At 34.2% G+C, this 19,569-nt stretch overlaps 1 protein-coding gene and 1 non-coding gene across 2 annotated transcripts in view; both read right to left on the minus strand.

Annotated features, from left to right (window-relative positions):
• Positions 1-19,569, minus strand: part of IPO7 (importin 7) — a 48,945-nt gene that overhangs the window by 5,646 nt on the left and 23,730 nt on the right. Inside the window, exons 5-20 of the mRNA XM_046638461.1 lie at positions 18,674-18,830; positions 16,986-17,075; positions 14,164-14,258; positions 13,968-14,052; positions 12,408-12,542; positions 11,650-11,749; positions 10,803-10,879; positions 10,526-10,642; positions 7,709-7,798; positions 7,133-7,298; positions 6,768-6,928; positions 5,328-5,456; positions 2,927-2,993; positions 2,718-2,843; positions 2,168-2,265; positions 711-806 (exon numbers count right to left, since the gene is read on the minus strand). Coding sequence (XP_046494417.1) covers positions 711-806; positions 2,168-2,265; positions 2,718-2,843; positions 2,927-2,993; positions 5,328-5,456; positions 6,768-6,928; positions 7,133-7,298; positions 7,709-7,798; positions 10,526-10,642; positions 10,803-10,879; positions 11,650-11,749; positions 12,408-12,542; positions 13,968-14,052; positions 14,164-14,258; positions 16,986-17,075; positions 18,674-18,830 — 1,789 coding nt within the window. The remainder of the gene's footprint in view (positions 1-710; positions 807-2,167; positions 2,266-2,717; positions 2,844-2,926; positions 2,994-5,327; positions 5,457-6,767; positions 6,929-7,132; positions 7,299-7,708; positions 7,799-10,525; positions 10,643-10,802; positions 10,880-11,649; positions 11,750-12,407; positions 12,543-13,967; positions 14,053-14,163; positions 14,259-16,985; positions 17,076-18,673; positions 18,831-19,569) is intronic.
• On the minus strand, positions 7,385-7,568 carry LOC124225927 (small nucleolar RNA SNORA23). The gene has a single exon (XR_006885143.1). It is a non-coding gene; the product is annotated as a small nucleolar RNA SNORA23 (small nucleolar RNA).

A 19,569-nucleotide genomic window follows, 5' to 3' on the forward strand; every position in this document is an offset into this window, starting at 1 on the left:
CTTATCATGGTAATCATTTAGCAATATATACACGTATCAACTCATCACACTGTACACCTTAAACTTACACAATGTTATATTTCAATTATATCTCAATAAAGCTGGAAAAAAAAAATCCTATTGAAACTGACCATGAAAATTTAATGAATAAATCTATCTTCCTGCAAAGTGATAATAATGTGGCAAGCCAATACTCTCACAACATATTATAAAAATATCTTAAGTTAAAACTTACCGTGCATGATAACAAGTAGCCATAAAATTTGTCATATTTTCATAAATGTGTTAAACATATAATCATTATTATATATTGGTTAAATTTTAAACCAACAATTAAAAGATGTTATGTGTCATAATAAACAATACCATACTGAATATATAAAAAATGCCCCAAAAGAAAAAAGTTGGGGGCCTGCCTGGTGGTGCAGCAGTTAAGTTCACACATTCCGTTTTGGTGGCCTAGGGTTCGCCAGTTCAGATCCTGGGTGTGGACCTACACGCTGCTTGTCAAGCCACGCTGTGGCAGGCATCCCACATATAAAGTAGAGGAAGATGGGCACAGATGTTAGCTTAGGGCCAGTCTTCCTCAGCAGAAAAGAGGAGGATTGGCAGCAGATGTTAGCTCAGAGCTAATCTTACCCCCCAAAAAAGGGGAAAGATTCCCTCTCTAAAGCCTCATATACAAATCATTAATAGTTAGCCTCACTGACCTGATCAATGCCACGCCCTTTGCACTGTAGAATGATGACCTCTAACAATTTTGCTGCATGGCACTCTGCATCTTCTCCTGCAACTCCTGTAAGAACCTGATCAACACAGAATGTAAACTGTAACAATGGATCACGAAACCTTTAAATCAGAGAATTTCCATCCCCTGTCTAAAGTCTCTGGAGTATTTAAGATATTCTAATGAATATGAATGATTGCAGTATTCACTGCACATACTCTCGTCTGAAGCACCTGTGAGGATTTGGAGTGGTTCATCTATCTGTCATATTCCAGCAATATGGCATCTTTGTCTATATAATCAAAGCACCTCCCCTGTAGTGCCATTCTGGACTTTAGCATGGTGACAACAACTACCTTCTCATACAATCGTGTTAGCTAAAGCACCTTACCTTCCTTAGGCTTTGATGTAAAAAACTACAAAAAACTAAACTGATTATTGCTAGGAAAACCTTTTCTCTACACAAGTCTTATAAAAAATACTAACATTGGAGTGGAAGAGGAGGAGGAAGGAAGAGGCAACCTGTTGCTGGCAAAGGTTATCTGTCCCCAGACAATAAATAAAAAATATGGACTTGATGTGCTGGTTAGCTTTGGAGGACTGGAAGTGTTAAGGATAAGTGTTCTGGGATAGCAAAGTAGATGGTATAGATATCTCTGTTCCCAACGTATTAATACAAACAATGTAATTGGCCATAAACAATACCATAACTAGATGACTATTTTGTGACTAAGTGTTCAGAAAGGAAAGATATCAGTGAGGACAAGCACATCTAAAAATTTCATAGAGCAAAAATCATTTTTTAAGTGCCCGATGTTAAACAGCCTGCTCCCTCTCAACAAACATTAGAAATTCAAATGCTACCAATTACACTGACTTTGATATTGAAGGACCTCAATTCAACTATTTTATCCCCTACCTCTTAAGAAAAGTATTTTTTTAAAACAGCATTCACAATAAATTATCTTATGATTTTCCAAGAAATGGTAGAGTACTTTCGACTATTTTTTTAAATGAACCCTCAGATTTTATGATCTTGCTATTTATTAAAAAATTACTGTATAGCCTCCACAAACCCACAGCTTCCAAAGATTTTCTTTATAAGACACCTCGAACCATTCCTGAGTCTTTCAAAAATCTCCCAAATCAGTTCTTGATTCTTTCCTTCTTTTGATTCAAAGCCTAGCATATAACTAGGCTAAAGTAAGCTCCAGGCACCCTAAAAATACAAAACCACTCCCATTAAATGTCAGAGGGCAAAAATACTTGCCAAAGCCATTACTGTGGCATCAGTCTTTCTTAGTTTATAACTATTAAAAGCTTTTATTCTATCAGACTCATATAACAATATCTTTGCCATAACGCAGTATTCACAATTCCCTATTTTTTATAGCACCAGTTTCATAACATATCTTCTTACATTAACTAAAAATGACCTACCTTTTTGCACATACTGTATATCATTTCAAGATACTTGGTATCAGACAGAAGTGTGTCTGTATCAACTGTTACATAATTATGGAGCAGAGGCATCATATCTGTATTAACAAAAAGCATCAGTTAAATATATTTATTAATATAAATGCTTTGTTTCTGAAAAATTTCCTTAGGAAAAGAAAGCAAATCTGAGATTGTTTTGTCCCTAACATTAACTTTTAATTAAAGTATATTCATTTATAATTAAATGTGGAAATGAACATATTATTAAAGTGAATTCGTTTATATTTAGTAGTTAAACACAAAGATTATACAAAGAAGACTGACAGGGGCGGGTAAGAATATGTGTTAAAGAAAAAATCTAAAGTGATAACTAAATCAAAATATATAACAGAAACCAATGCTATGGGTCATCCTTGAGCATTAACTGCTACTGATAACTTATCCAAACACTGAAGCACTTAGAATATTCAAAAGTATGTGTTCAAGTGATATACTAAAACTGAATCAAAATGGGGGGAATCCTCAGTATTTTTATGTTAACTTGATTTACCTGTGAAGTAATCAAAGCCATCTTGCTGAAAAACTTCAAATACCAGAGGTAGTAGCTGCCACATCTGCGGAGACACCTGCTGACATGTCAAACTATGTGCTAAAGAGAAGATCTCCTCATAGAATTCTAAAAGAGAATACTCAGTCATTAGGACAATGCTTGCTGATGAGAAATAACAGTAAATTCTTAGCACAATTAGAGGTGTATACCTAAGACATGCTGTTGTAAAACAGTTCCAATGACCTGTAAGCAGATTCCCTCAAGCTGCTGGGTTATCTAAAAAGAGAAAAAAAGAATATGGAATTGTGGCACACTGAATGAATTATTAAATAATGTATAATGTAATTCGCTACATTTAAATATGAAGTTAATATTGTTAAATGATTTTAAGTCTGTTTTGAAATGACTCCTATTATGAAATTGTGAACCAATCTGGGATTGAAATTCAATGAAATACCATTACAATGAGACAAACACAAAGAATAATAAACAGTTTACCTAAAATAGGGAAAAAATAATATCCTGAAAAAATGCAAATAATTATGAAAATAAAAGAGCCACAGGGCCAGCCTTTAAAGTGTTTAAAGTTGGCACATTCCACTTGGGTGGCTCAGGTTCACAGGTTTGGATCCCCGGTGCAGACCCATACATTGTCAGCCATGCTGTAGTGGCAACCCACATATAAAAAGTGGAGGAAGGGGGCCGGGCCAGCTCTGTGGCTGAGTGGTTAAGTTCGCGTGCTCCGCTGCAGCGGCCCAGGGTTTGGATCCTGGGCGTGGACATGGCACTGCCCATCAGGCCACATTGAGGCAGCGTCCCATATCCCACAACTAGAAGGACCTGCAACTAGGATATACAACTGTGTACAGTGGGGGTTTGGGAAAATAAAGCAGAAAAAAAAAAAAAAAAAAGATTGGCAACAGTTGTTAGCCCAGGTGCCAATCTTAAAAAAAAAAAAAGTGGAGGAAGATTAGCAGGGATGTTAGCTCAGGGCTAATCTTCTTCAGGAAAAAAAAAAAAAGGAGCCACAACAATTCTGCAGACTATAGATCTTTTTCTGTGTAAATACAGATCAATTCAGCCCAGATGTAACTGAAAAGTCACTGTCAATGGCTTACAAAAAAATTATTTGAAAGAAGGCATTAGTCCCACCACTCCCAATAATTCTTAAGTCACCTCCATTTATGTAATATTAGATACAGTGAACACCAGGCCCCCAGGTCCTACAAGACAGAAAATACAAATTCCTCTTTAATTGTGAGTATGGTACTCAATTTGATCCCAAATCCCTGATAGCCATCAAAATGTTTTAAAAGGGGGGAGGGGAAATAAGATAAAATTTATTGATCAGATATAGAAACAGGACACCTATTTCAAATACATATACACTTTATATTCAATTCTTCAAATATAGTAAACAATTGATTTGTTGACCATGAGGCAGCTACAGGATTCCTCATGGCATCTGCCTATCTCCAATTATAATCTAGAATATAAAAATAATTTACTGAAAACCTCATGTTGCAAAAGGCAATTTGTAGGTAATCTGAGAACATATGATTTATAAATACCTGCACTGGAATTATAAACACCAAATGCAGGACAGTGGTTACTTCTAAGGAAAGGAAGTAGGGAAATGAGATGAGGAATTGGTACCCCAAGGGCTTCAATTACATCTATCTGAAATTGTTCTTATGGGAAATAAATTCTAAAGGATATACTGTAAAATGTTAAAATCTAATCAATTTAGGTGATAGTTAAGGGGTATTGGTTATACTTTTCTCTGTTCTTTACTGGTTTTTTTTTTTTAAAGGATTGGCACCTGGGCTAACAACTGTTGCCAATCTTTTTTTTTTTTTTCCTGCTTTATCTCCCCAAACCCACCCCTTGTACACAGTTGTATATCTTAGTGGCAGGTCCTTCTAGTTGTGGGATGTGGGCCGCCGCCTCAACATGGCCTGACGAGCGGTGCCATGTCCGCGCCCATGATCCGTACCCTGGGCCACCGCAGCAGAGCATGCAAACTTAACCACTCGGCCACGGAGCCAGCCCCTGTATGTTTAAAATAATTCCATTTTTAGAAATTCATGATTACCATTCTTGTACCTTTCCAAAAGGTAACAACAGTAAAAGAAAACTAGGAAGATGGTGTTGATAGCTGTACATTACGTGAATGTACTTAACACCACTGAACTGTACACTTAAAAATGGTTAAGATTGTAAATTCTGTTATGTGTATTTTACCATAATTAAAAAAAAATTTTATTTAGAAGGAAAACTAGGAAGAATATGTCCTCCTAGGAATCACCACACTTTTTGGATCTGAGAAAGGTAACCTAAGAGGGAGCCAAAATCCTGAGCCTTGAGGTAAACATATAGTAACACAAACACATCCTTCCTATTCCTTCTAATACTAAAGAACCTATAATATTTATAAGGCATCAATCTTATCCTTACAAAAGGGAGCTACTTAAAAGATGGCAAAATCAAGGTGCATGAAAAGGTAACCAGAGAATTACATAAGTCAGAGTGCCATCCGAAAAGCATAGAACAGTTGATGAAGGGCTTGAAATTCCCTAAAACCTTTACAACACTGGATCATCTTCTTACCTCTTTATGATCTTCAACTACACTAAGAAGTGTGTCGATGGTATTCAGGATTCCCATAGCAGTAACTGCTTTGTCATCACTTCCTTCTTCATCTGGCCCAGTCTGGATTACTTGATTAAATGTCATTGCCTAGATTCAAGAGAATATAATTTAGGTCTGCCATTAAAGCCGTATAAACATGTTTTGGTTAAAACTTTTAATTTTTAAAATGTTCTCACTGGGATACCACAACTGATCAATGTCTCCAAATTGATTAATAATAGTTAAGAGCTTGGGGTCTATAACCAAATGGTACTACTTTGCCACTTACTAAGTGACCTTAAACAAGTTACCTGACCTCCATTTTCTGACATCTCATTTGGGAACTTCACAGAGATACTGTGATGAATAAATGAGGCAAGGCACAGAAAGTGCTTTATAATATAAATATTTTTTATTAATATTACTGGCTAACATTCAACAATGCCCAGATACAGATATATTAGTCATCAAGGTATTTTTTTGTTGTTGTAAACTTCATTTTGAATCAAACTTCTGAGAAGTAAAGGAAGGAGTCATAACTAATAATCAGCTTAATATTATAAATACAATATACATACTTAGTGAATGCTATTGTATTTATTCAAATGTCCTTATTCATTTCTAAATCAGCTGTTAATATACTTTTTTTCACAAAACTCTTTCTTTGCTTAAATCCACAGCAAATACTAAGAGGTAGATTCTTGAAAACTTAATACTTAGCGGGAATATAAATGGCATCAAATAAATTATTGTATAAGGAATATGGATGGATAACTGTTGGGTACACCTTCATATTTCTATTACCCTTAAATAATGTATATTGTTAATTCTCAGAAGTTTGGGGCTATGTACAGTAAACCAAGTTCAACTATAAAATAACTACACAAATCTCATTTAAAAAATCTATTTATAACTATTATCTCTAATTCATCTTTAGCTTGGTCCAAAGTTTTCGAGGAAACCAAAAAACAAGGCAGTCATGATGCAACATAAGGTACTAGTTAAGAACATGCATCATGGGGGCGGGCCCGGTGGCGCAGCAGTTAAGTTCACATGTTCCCAGGTTCACCGGTTTGGATCCAGGGTGCGGACATGGCACTGCTTGACACGCCATGCTGTGGTAGGCGTCCCACATATAAAGTAGAGGAAGATGGGCAGTAGTTAGCTCAGGGCTAATCTTCCTCAAAAAAGAACATGCATCATGGACCATACAGCTCAAGTATGAATCCCAGCCTCACTCCTCCTAACCTTTTTAAACCTTGCATTTTCTCTCAGTATAGAAAGACCTCATATAGGACTGTGTGAAAATTAAATGAGTATTTATCAAGGGCTTAGAATAGTACCTGACACACTGTAAGCCCTGTGAAAATACTTGCTATAAGGTAAATAATGCATAAATGATTGGTTCAAATAACATACCAAATGTTGTGTCATTTCTACTGCAATAGGAGTAACTTCTTCACTATACTCGCAGATCATTTTCTGAATTACATTGGTAAGATCATCATTTTCTGTTTCTCTTATAATATGAAGAAGAGCCTGCATTACAGGTCTGATGAATGGTGTGATGTATTCTTTAGCTGTAAGAGAAAAGGAGAAAAAAAACCTTTGGCCAAAACAGCTGTTAACTCCTTAAAATCTGATACAACATACACCAAAGAGTAAAAAGTAAAAAAGAGATACTTTCACATAAAAAGGAAGATAATGTGTCAAGTTTCTAGGATTATGTCTTGTACAATTACGTGTAAACACATTGCACTATTTTTGAGATATAAATCCTTTACCTTTTTCTTGATTGCTGATCAACACTTGAAGTGCAATGGCAGCTTCCACCTTCACAGGCATTTCCCTATCATCAATCAGACATCTTCGTGTCAGCTCTAAAGCTGTTTGCAGGTTCTGGTCACTTTTGAACTTCACTTCACAAAAATAATGAAGGACCCAGCAAGCCTTTAAAAAAAAAAAAAATGCAGTGAGTTATTATAGCTATCTTACATTAAATTCCCCCAAGCTACAGTATCTCTATTCCCAAAGTTCTGTGTGTGGGAATTTGGAGGCTGGCCAGTGGTAGATATGTCCAAAGAGACAACACTAGACCAGTACTATGATCCCAACTTACTCTTTGGCTGCATGATATTTGTGTGGATAGCAAGATCTGAATGCAAAACACAGACAGACACTGCTATCAGACACAGACGGAAACTATGCACACATTTACAGCAGCCATTTAAAGATTTACATGAAACAGAAGTCTAAAATGAAATAAAGTGAACATTCAAAAGTTTCTATATAAAAGTCCACGTAAGCAACCATTCATTACAAGACATAAATATACAAATTAATATAGTTTTAAAACATACCCTTGCTCTCATGTAGCCTAGTTCACTGCTGAAGAGAGGGAATACATGATTCTGCAACATGTATTCCATCTGATCTTTGTAGATCTTTTTCTGTAAATATAAACAATTATTTTTTAAACAGTTCCAAATATAATCATCTCAAATGCCAAATAGATATACCAGTGTTAAAAATGACTACTGCTGTCAAAACACATTTGTTCTGGTTCTTTGAATCTACATCCAATTTTCTTATTCTCAAACTTTACCATCATAAACCACTTCATACATTTTTTTTAACCTTTTTCCATTGTTTGTTTAGAAAGCAATTAAACCAAATCTTAACAGCAATGGTGTTTGAGTAATGGAAGTATGGTTAATTTTATTCCCTACCATATGAAACTTTTATAATAAAAAAATATCTCTGGAAAGGTTCTAAATGAACATAACATACTTTGAGAAACACTCTGCCTTCAAAGTAATAATCTGGATGTCTAAAAAGATACTCTCATGCATCTTAAAGTAGGGTATTTCCTAAATGCTAACAAGCTTTTAAGAAGGGTTCCTTGAATAACATATTAAATCAACATTAAAAACTGATAAATGGGGGCTGGCCCCATGGCCGAGTGGTTAAGTTCGAATCCTGGGAGCCGACGTGGCACTGCTCCTCAAGCCACGCTGAGGCGACATCCCACATGCCACAACTAGAAGGACCCACAACTAAAAATATGCAACTATGTACTGGGGGGCTTTGGGGAGAAAAAGGAAAAATAAAATCTTTAAAAAACAACTGATAAACACAAAACTAAAGAATATGAGAACTAAATGCAATGTGGGACCTTGGACTGGATCATGGACCAGAAAAAACGTTAATAGTGCTAAATTTTATAAAGTGTAAAAGGGGTCTGTAGATTAGTTAACAGTATCATATCAATATTAATTTCCTGGTTTTGAGAATAAGGGGAACTATTTTTGCAGTTTTTCTTAAGTCTAAAATTATTTAAAAATAAAAAGTTAAAACAAAAAATCTCAACGTGCCAAGAGAACTCAAGATCCCCAGCCTTCTATGCAACAAATAATCACTGTCTTTAATTTACACTTTATAAACTAAGAGAAGGATGGGTAGACAAGTATAGAAAAGATGAAAGATACACAAAATATACCCACAAATTAACAGTGACAAAATCAGTGGAACATCACATGGAGCAATATCTTCTGGGAGATGGATGTTACTGCAACTAAATATTTGCTTACACTTTGAATAGTTACCATTTATTAATTTTAACGTGAAAACAAATTTCAGATCTTACTGATGAAGAAGTGAGACACAACGTGTACAATCAAGGTGATTTTCTAAACATAACTCTAATCCATTCAGTCATTCTTTACTAGAAAATTTGTGTCAGAAAAGCTTGATGTTCCCAGTCTGCAAATGGATGCATTCATGTTTACAAAATTTCCTTAAAGATCAATTTTTTTGAGAAGGAAAAACCCCACAATTTTACAATTGTCTTGCAACATGAAAAGAAAATAACACACAAAAATAAGTACCTTCAGCACAAGCTGCAAAAGAAAATATAAAACAGACAACTCTTCAAAATCATATCAAAACCTGCACTTCAAAGCACACCATTAAGCAAGTAGAAAGATAACAGAATAGCAGAAAATACTTGCAAATCATATATATGAAAACAGCCTAGTATTTAGAATATATAAAAAACTCTAACAATTCAACAATGAAGACAATCCAATTAAAAAATGGGCAAAGGATGTGAATGGACATTTCTCCAAAGATACATGAAGGCCAAGAAGCACATAAAAAGTTTCTCAATATCAATAGCCATCAGGGAAATGTAATCAAAACCACGAAATACCATTTGACACCAACTAGAATGGTTATAATAAAAAAAAGACGTAACAACAAGTGTTGTCGAAGACATAGAAACCAGAACCTTTATACACTGCTGGTGGAAATACAAAATGGTATAGCCAGGGGCCAACCCAGTGGCACAGTGGTTAAGTTCACGCGCTCCACTTCAGCAGCCCAGGGTTCGCAGGTTCGGGTCCCAGGTGCAGACCTAGCACTGCTTGTCAAGCCACGCTGTGGTAGCATCCCACATAAAACACAGGAAGATTCGCACAGATGTTAGCTCAGAGCCAATCTTCCTCACCACACACACAAAAATAAAATAAAATGGTACAGCCATTTTTAGAAACAATCTGGCAGTTTCTTAAAATATGACCAAAAATTTGACTCTTAGGTATGTATTACCTACCTAAGAAAAAAGTATGTCCACATAAAAACATATACATAAAGGTTTGTAGCTCCACTGTTCATAATAGTCAAAAAGTGGAAACAATGCGAAAGTCCATCAAGTGATGAATGGATAAATAAAATGTGGTAGATAAATAGAATGGAATGTTATTTGGCAACAAAATGGAACGAAGTACTCACATGTGCCACAACATGGACAAGTTACTTTGAAAATATTATGCTAAGTGAAAGAAGGCATTGATAAAGGAGCATGTGTTATATCATTCCACTTATATAAAATGTCCAGAATATGCAAATCCATAGAGGAGACAAAAAGCAGATCAGGGGTACCCTAGGGCTGGGAGGTTTGGGGAAAAATGGGGAGTGATTGCTAATAGGGTTTCTTTTTGGGGTGATGAAAAAGTATTGGAATTAGAGGTGGTGGCTGCACAACTCTGTGAATATAAGAAAAACCACCCAAGTGCACACTTTAAATAGGCAAACTGTATGGCAAATGAACTGTATCTCAGTAAAGCTGTTATTAAAATAAACTACTTGCGCACACACACACACACAAGAAGAAATACCTTCAGAAGTATTTCGGCTAAAGAGCCAATCATATGCAGGGCTCCATCTTTTTTTCGAGGATCGGCATTTGGTTCAGTAAGAATCTGGTAGCAGAATCCCATAGTCTTTTGTAGTACCTAGATTAAAAGAGAAAAGTAACACTTTACTGCATATCCCAACAATCATTAAAAAATATTAATGACAAAATGACTTACATGGCTAACATTAAAAACTGAAGGTATATCTGAACAAATTTTAAACATTAAAGCAAACGTTACCTACACATAAATAACCTACCTCTTTCCTCTTACTACAGGCTGTAAACAAAAGTGTCTGGGCAGCAGTGGTAGGAGAAATGAAATCTTCAAACACATCTAGAAAGTAAATTTAAAATTAATACAGAAAACAGTAATTCCAGTTTCTTCAACAAACATTTTCACCTAATGTACAAACAATGATGCTCTGTAAAAAAAAAAAAAAGATCTTAAAATTTTGCTAAATCTTCACTCAAGGTGAGTATGAAAATGAACACAGATCCCCATAAAATTTTGTAAAAGACATTCCTAAATGTCTTTTCTGTTCAAATTAAATGTTAATCCATCACTTTCTCCTAATGATTATTTTCTTTCATAGAAAACACTACTACTGTGAGAATTTTCACAATAGGTTCATAAAAGTACAAACTACTAAAAGTACTTAAGATTTTGGTAGGAAGGAGGACTAATACTCAACATTAGCCAAATTAATATTCTTTAGTTCCACGCAGATACTCCACGTGACTCCAAATTCCAGTAGGTGTCTTCTCAATTCCCACACATATGATGACTGATGGGATCCAAAAGTGTAGTTTAGATACTTAAGTGTTAAGGTGTAATCTTGAATTTCTAAGTTTTGGCATGTGCCAGAAGCACACCCAATAATCATAATAACACTATTGTTATTTGTGTCTGCTAAAAATGAGATAATCGTTATCAAATGCTGTAACTAATGAATAGCCCCCCAAAAGTCTAAACAATGGATAAATTACATTAAAACAACAAAGATTTCTCAATACCAAAGGTGAGGTCTTAAAACCCTCTAGGTTTACTATATACAACCTTCATTATGGACTCATTTTGTTTCTAAAAAAGTGAAAATTCCTCACCAAACTTCATGCGTATATATTCATAAGGGTCTTCCTGCCAAAGTTCCTCATCAGCATCTGTATAGCACATCAATGGAAAAATAACATCTTGGATAATGCCCTGTAATTTAAAAGTTAAGAAAGTAACAATCATAAGTCAGCCTTCAAATTTAAACCTTCAAATTTCTTTTAAGTGCTAAAACAAAAGTAACCCCATAATATGTATTTTAAAGCTTAATATCAAACTTTAGTAATGCATTTAATGCATTCTCAGATCAACTATTAGTGTACATATTCTTACCAAGTAATTATAAAACAAGACATACGTGTACATAGGTAGCAATTAAGTATTCTGAGAAAGTACAGTATGAGATTTTAGTCCATCAAGTCCCATAGTTCTAAATAAAGCAAGTAAATTACTCATAGAAATAGTATATAAACCAATTATCCTCAAACCTAATCTGGTGAAACAGTCCTTTGCTTATTCCAAATTACATGACTAAAATGTTAACTAATCATAACCCAACAGTAAGAACTTAAAGCCAAGTTTTAAGATAACAGTTTTTGATTAAAAGATAATCTGAATATTCACAGAACACCTTCTGTAAAGTTTATACCAAGGTGTGACATCTCATTTTTCTATTATACTCTCAAAACAATTAGCAGAACTAGACTAAGTAACACAAGTCAACAAAAAATGGATTTTTTCAACCTTTATGGTAATTAATGTTATTTCCATTATATTTTCTAGAAAAACATTTCAGATAGAAAATTATTACTTGTATATGAGGCTTCAGATTCTTCCAGGTGAGGGCATGAGAAACTCCTTGATTAATATAATTTAATGTCTGTTGTAAAACTCGAGGAGCCATATACTGCTTTTCCTTGTACTGATACAACACCTTCAATAAAACCTTTGAAAAAAATTTTTGATCAAAAACCAAAGTTTAAATAGAAATTTTAACCACTCATAAGCCAGCAAAAACATCACTCATCATTATAAAATAACAACCCATATTCTTTTAAAAAGAAAATAATTTTTAAAATTATGTATTGGCGAACCCTTTTATTCCCAAGCCACTTAAGTAAACAAACTGAAGTAATACTGTGTCAAAGGACTAGTTTCTGATTAAGTATAAAAAGAAGAGGAAAACATACACCACTTACTGAATATACAACAATATTCTGAGACAGCCCTATTTTGTTAAAGTCACCTTCTAGGAAAATCTTACCCAAACCATTCACCTACCTATTTAATGTCTGCCAAGAGTTCAAATTCTACTTGCTATTCCAGAACAGCGATTGTCAAATGTGGTCGACAGACCTCTCAAGAGGGTCTGCCAGGTCAAAGCTATTTTCATAATAATGCTAAGATGTTATTTGCCCTTTTTACTGTGTTGACGCTTGTACAATGTTACAAAAGAAATGGTGGTAAAACTTCTGGTGAATTCTCAAGATCCTAGACCCACCACCTTAGATCCACTTGAAAACTTTTCAATACTTAAAGTATTTCTTATGAGCTCAGTGGTGATATTAACAAAAGTGATTTTTAAAAATTGCATAATGAAATATATTAACATTTGGAAAATCTGCATCAACTCAATGAGTCAACATTTCCCAAATGACCAGTGCAGGATGTTACAAAATCATATATGGATAAAAGACCCATTTAATGTGCAATGTAGACCAATGGGTGTTAATGTGACAGACTATGAAATGTTCGTTATTACAGTTTCAAACTTGACACTGCAATTAACCTTTAAGAAACTACCATTGTCAAATTTTGGTGTGATATCAAAGAAGGTCTATTAAAACAGTCTTTCCTTTTCCCCCTTCTTATCTCTGAGGCCAAACTGTTTTTATTTACATCCACCAAAACAAATTAAAACAGACTGAATACAGAGGTAAATGAGTATACAGCTGCCTATTATTAAGCCAGACATTAAAGATAGTAAAAATGTTATAACTGCCATCTCCTCTTACTAAAAAATTTTCACTTTGGAAAATAGTTACTTCTAACAAAAAACATGCATTCTATGTTTATACATAATAGGTTTGATATTATTTTTAAATTAATACTGTTAAATTTTGTTTTAATTTCTAATATAGTAAATATCACTAGGTTAACCCACATAAATGGAAGCTTGTTGGGGTTCTCAATAATTTAAGAATGTAAGGAGGTCCTGGGACCAAAAATGTTTGAGAACTGCTTACAGAGTTCAAAATGTTAAAAATTGCTTCATGCAGTCGTTGGGTACTGAAAAAACTAGAAATAAGCAAGACAGAAATTAACCTTATAATACCATATTTCTACTTAGAAAAATTATCTTAAGACTTACTTGCTGGACACCAACAGCAAAGGCCTTCAGAAATACTTCGGCAAATTCGTTATACTCCTTGGATACATTGCCAGGGCTTCCGTATCTAAAAGAACATTAAAATGTCCATCGTTTCTTAATGCCCTATAATAGCACTTATAAACCCAAAACCTTGAAGAAAAGAAACTTAAATCATCATGTATCGAGAGGGGCTTACCTTTCAAAAAGCCTTGCTAAGATATGTAAAGCCCACTTCTTACATTTCCACCACGGTAACTCAGGTCTATCATCTTCTTCAACTTGAAGTGTTTCCTTTAAAGAGACATTTATTTAATGATAGTAAGAGATGATATAATCTAAGAGAAACAGCATGAGGTGAGAACAGATGCACAAAAACATGAATGCTCCTCCAGTGTTGGCCTTTCATAATAAAAGGCTAGATTCGGAAAAGTACTAACCCTCATTAAATATAAAAGGCATTTTCACTACTTCACTACTTGATCACAAGGGATATGCTTTTTAAAATTCTTATAAAAGACCCACACATTTTAGTCAAGGCCACGGCAAGTAGCTTAATCAAAACTAGTATAATTCAAATCAAAGGGGCATGAGAAACTCCATTTCAGAAATCTAGTTTCAGCAATATTAGTATAAATACACAAAGATATATGTATGAGAATATTCACTTACAAAACTATTTGGAATAGTGAAAAACTGCCAAGAACCCAACCACTCATTAATGGTTAATTATGGAACACCATAAAAGACTACTACACAACCATTAAAAAGAATGGATTGGATGATTATATATTGACCTAAGACGTGCATGACATGTTTTAAAGTTACAATTGGGAAGTGAAACTGTGGAGCAACTTAAACTCCCATACGTTGCCAGTGAGAGCAATGGTACTACTACTTTGGAAATCCTTTTACAAGTTACTTAACAAAGCTAAACATACACCTACCCTATGACCCAATTCCATTCTTTGGTATTTACTCAAGAAAAATGAAAATATGTGATCACAAAAAGACTCATGTAAGAACAGTTGTAGCAGCTTTATCTGTACTGCTAAAATCCTGAAACTACCCAGCTGTCCATTAACTTGAGAATGGATAAATAAACTATAGTATATCCATGAAAAGGGATACTTCTTGGCAGTAAAATGGAACTACCACTACACAACGTGAATACATCTCATAAATATATTAAGGAAAAGAAGCTAGATACAAAAAGTTACTCTTATATTAAGTTCTAGAATAGGCAAAACTGACCTATGGTGCTAGAAATGAGAATGGTGATGGTAGGGATGATTAGAACCAGCCGCAAGCAAACATTCGAGGTGATAGTTACATAGGTGCATGTAACTGTCATAACTCATTGAACTGTTTACTTATAAGATGTGCATGTTTATGATAAATTATACCAAAAAGGTACAGAAAACATATATAAAACTTTTGAAGTTACACTTTGTACCTATTAAATGTGTACAGAAAAATACACACCAAACTAATTTCCTATGGAGTAGGAGAAATGTCCCATTTATTTCTTTTGCATTGTTTTTTTAAAATAAAAATTTGAGCAATAAACTACAAAACAGGAGGTTGGCCTCACTTATTCCACCAATAAAATTATGTTGGATAAATTACGTAACCCTTCCATGACTCTGTTTAAAATAAATTCAGAGGGATTTTGAGGATTAAGTAAGTACAGTATGTAAAAGCACTTAAAACACACTAGGTATTCAGGATTTGTAAATTTCCCTACCTCTCTAGAAAACTATAAAGAAAAATTGCAATTATTTTAAAAACTGTGATTAAATGTAAAAAAAAATAACATAGTTGGACAATTCTGTATATATTAAAAATCACTGAATTTTACACTTTGAAAGGGGGAATTTTTATTGTATGTGAGTTATAGCTCTATAAAGTTATTTAGAAAAACAAGTAATATAACTAAGTACAAAGTTCGACCAACTTGCTAGTCAAACTCTTCTCCTGTTATGGGTGTCTGACAAATTATTAGAATATCTAACAAGGGGCTCAGGCTCTTTTTGGGGTTTTTTTTTTTTTTGACATAACTGATACAGTCATGCATCGCTTAACAACAGGGTACGTTCTGAGAGATGTATCTTTAGGCAATTTCATCATTGTGCAAACATTATAGAGTATACTTACACAAACATACACATATAGTAGTAGGTATAGCCTACTACATACCACACTATATCATGCTAATCTTTTCTTTCTGGTTAGGAAGACTGGCCCTGAGCTAACATCTGTGCCAATCTTCCTCTATTTTGTATGTGGAACACTGCCACGGCATGGCTTGATAAGCAGTATGTAGGTTCACGCCTGGGATCCAAACCCACGAACCCCAGGCCACAGAAGCAGAGCCCCTGAACTTAACCACTACACCAGGCCGGCCCCGATATGGTACTAATCTTAGGGGACCACTATCACATATGCAGTCTTTCATTATGGGGCTCATGACTGTATAACATTGTATTCGTTTAAGGTATACAATACAATGATCTGATATATGTATATACTGTGAAATGATTACCATAGTAAGTTTAGGAAGGTGGGTCAAAAGGTACAAACTTCCAGTTATAAATAAGTTCTGGGAATGTACTGTACAGGATGGTGACTATTTAACAATACTGTAATGTATATTCAAAGGTTGATAAGAGAGTACATCTTCAAAGTTCTCATCACAAGAAAAAAAAATTTGTAACTATGTGAGGTGATGTATGTATGAGCTCTGAATTAAAAACTGAGAAGAAAGAGATCAATTAGGATGAAATAAACAGAGATGTATACAAGCACTTAAACAATAATACATGAAATAACCCTGCACAATTTTTTACTTAGTATATGAACATATGTAAACAAATGAAATGGTCTCTCTTTACCCTAGAAAAATTTACATCATGAATTATATAAGTTAATAAAAAATGTGACAGGAAATATCAGTTAAAATTCTCAAAAGATAATTAAATGTTTGTGTTTAGTAACAGAAGAGAACACATAAAGACTTACATTAGGTACATCCCTGTTCACAACAGTTTTTAAAATTTCTATCCATTCTGTCAGGTTCTGTTGGTTTATCAGCTCCAGTGGTAGTGTATACTAAATTAAAAATCAAGAATCAATATTTTAAAATCCTTACAAAAGAAAATCCCACTTCCTTTTACTCTTCACAAAACCTACAAAAAGTATTTCATTCAATCCACATGCCTGTTTTAATACATAGGCAAATTTCTTACCTGGCTGATTTGGTTAGTTATCCACAATGGAGAATTGTGGCAATTACAGTGGGCATCCTTATCTTTTTCTCAAATTACTAGGAATATATCTTATTTTCACCATAGAGTGTGATTTTTATTGTGGATTTCTAATGAACATCTTTCATCAAGTTAAGGAAATTTCTATTTCAGGATTCTTAGAGTTGTGCTTTTTTTTTTTTCTAAGCAGGAATGGTTATTAAATTTTATCCAATGCTTTATCTGGCATCCTTAAAGATGGCTACAGGTCTCTCTTTTCATGTAATATAAGAGTTAATGAGAAAAAGTGACTTCTCACTGTTGACCCATTATTGCATTCCTGGGATAAATCCTATCTCTTACTAGGTTCATACAATCAATACCCTATTTAGGATTTTAGGACATCTATTTTCACAAGTGAGACAGGGCTATATTTTGATATCAGGGTATGCTAGTCTCAAAAAACTAGTTGGGGAAATAAATATTTTATCCTATGCCTTAGAACAATTTATAAAAAGAACTTATTTTTAATCTAATAGTTGTGATCCTACCAGTTAGGTAAAAAAAAATGAAAACAGTACAGATATTGTCTAGGCAAATCACTTATTAAAGTGCCCTTAGGTTAAGACTGGGAGACACTAGATTGTCTTTAAAGATCTGGCAAAGACATACAAAATCCAACCAAACAACAGAATGAGTCAGCTATAACCTTAGTGGAGGTAAAGTCACAGGTCTATTTAAATTACCCTTTTTTTTTGAGGAAGATTAGCCCTGAGCTAACATCTGCTGCCAATCCTCCTCTTTTTGTTGAGGAAAACTGGCCCTGAGCTAACATCTGTGCCCATCTTCCTCTACTTTATATGTGGGATGCCTGCCACAGCATGGCTTGCCAAACGGTGCTGTGTCCGCACCCAGGATCCGAACCAGTGAACCCCAGGCCGCCAAAGTGGAACGTGTGAACTTAACCACTGTACCACCGGGCGGGCCCTGACAATATCATTTCTTCTGTGGGTATTTTATCTCAGGAACATTTAGAACAATAAACAAAAGTGAAGAAGTCCATTACTGTATGCCAGTCAAGCCCACAGTATTAGTATTTTTGTGTTAGGCTTAGGAATAGGTTTTGTAATTATTGGGACAATCTATGTATATTTGGCATATCAGAGTAGGTGTTAGATGAAAACTGTAATCAAGTAACTGATTTTCAGACTTGTGAATTCTTAAGGTGAAAAGTATAAGAGAACTTAAGACTGACCATTTATAATTAAAGTTGTTCATGTATTTGGAGAAGTGTGCTTAGACTTTTAATGTACTTATAATTTGGGCAATTTATATTTGACTATCAAATCATTCACTTAATCTAGATTTTCAAATGAAATTATTATTCTGAGGCTGAAATTCTTTTTTAATGTGGCAAATGATAGACTGCCTTTTTATATATATAAACTGCTTTATAAAAATTACCTGAACAAGAGCATAGAAGATCTTGAAAATTTGTTTCTGAATGAGGACAGATTGATCAGACTGATCAGAAAGAAGCTGGATAAAACGGTCCTTTAGAACTGGCAGGAAATGCTGCATTGCTGCTACCAAGGGATTCCGTTCTTCTGGTTTCTTGTACCTTTGGGTAGGAATACAAACTAATTCTGTAAGAGTTTATTTCACAACTTTATATAAATATATACACATATATACATATGTATATATATGATATAAATTTAAACTACTTGTTTGTTCACACATATAAGCAAATACCTCCTAAGCAAATTTAGATTCTTATAAAAAGAAAAACCTACTATGAAACCAAACTACAAGCAAAAGCAACTGAAGAAAAACCTCAAATAATAACAGGATATCTAAAATTTACTGAGCATTTATTATGAGGTCAATAATCTTTAAGGCCCCATTAGTATCCTCACTTCTACAGTTGAGGAAACTGAGACACAGAGAAGTTGAGTATCTTTCCCAGCAGACACATATAGGTAAGAACTTCAGCAGTAGAGATCCAGGGTCTGCCCTCAATCACTTCACTATGCTGTCTCTAATTGTGAATATGTTACAACTGAGAAGCTACAATGATTTGACTTTTAAATATTAGCAGCTGATTGATATAACATCGATTATATATCATCATCCTTAAGTAATGCACATAACAAGAGCATTAAGACAGAAGTGGCATCTATAAAGCAGAAAATATTCTATTTCTAAAAGCACTATAAACCAGAAGTTCTTTTCTAACTCATTTGGGAACAAAACCCAACCTCAACAGGCTATTTATGATCTTAATTTATCCCATTTGGAATGAATATTCACATATTTTATAGCAGATATAATAATGTGTTTGACTACTGGGTGCTGGT

This window comes from Equus quagga, chromosome 14 (genome assembly GCF_021613505.1).
Source record: "Equus quagga isolate Etosha38 chromosome 14, UCLA_HA_Equagga_1.0, whole genome shotgun sequence".
NCBI lineage: Eukaryota > Metazoa > Chordata > Mammalia > Perissodactyla > Equidae > Equus > Equus quagga.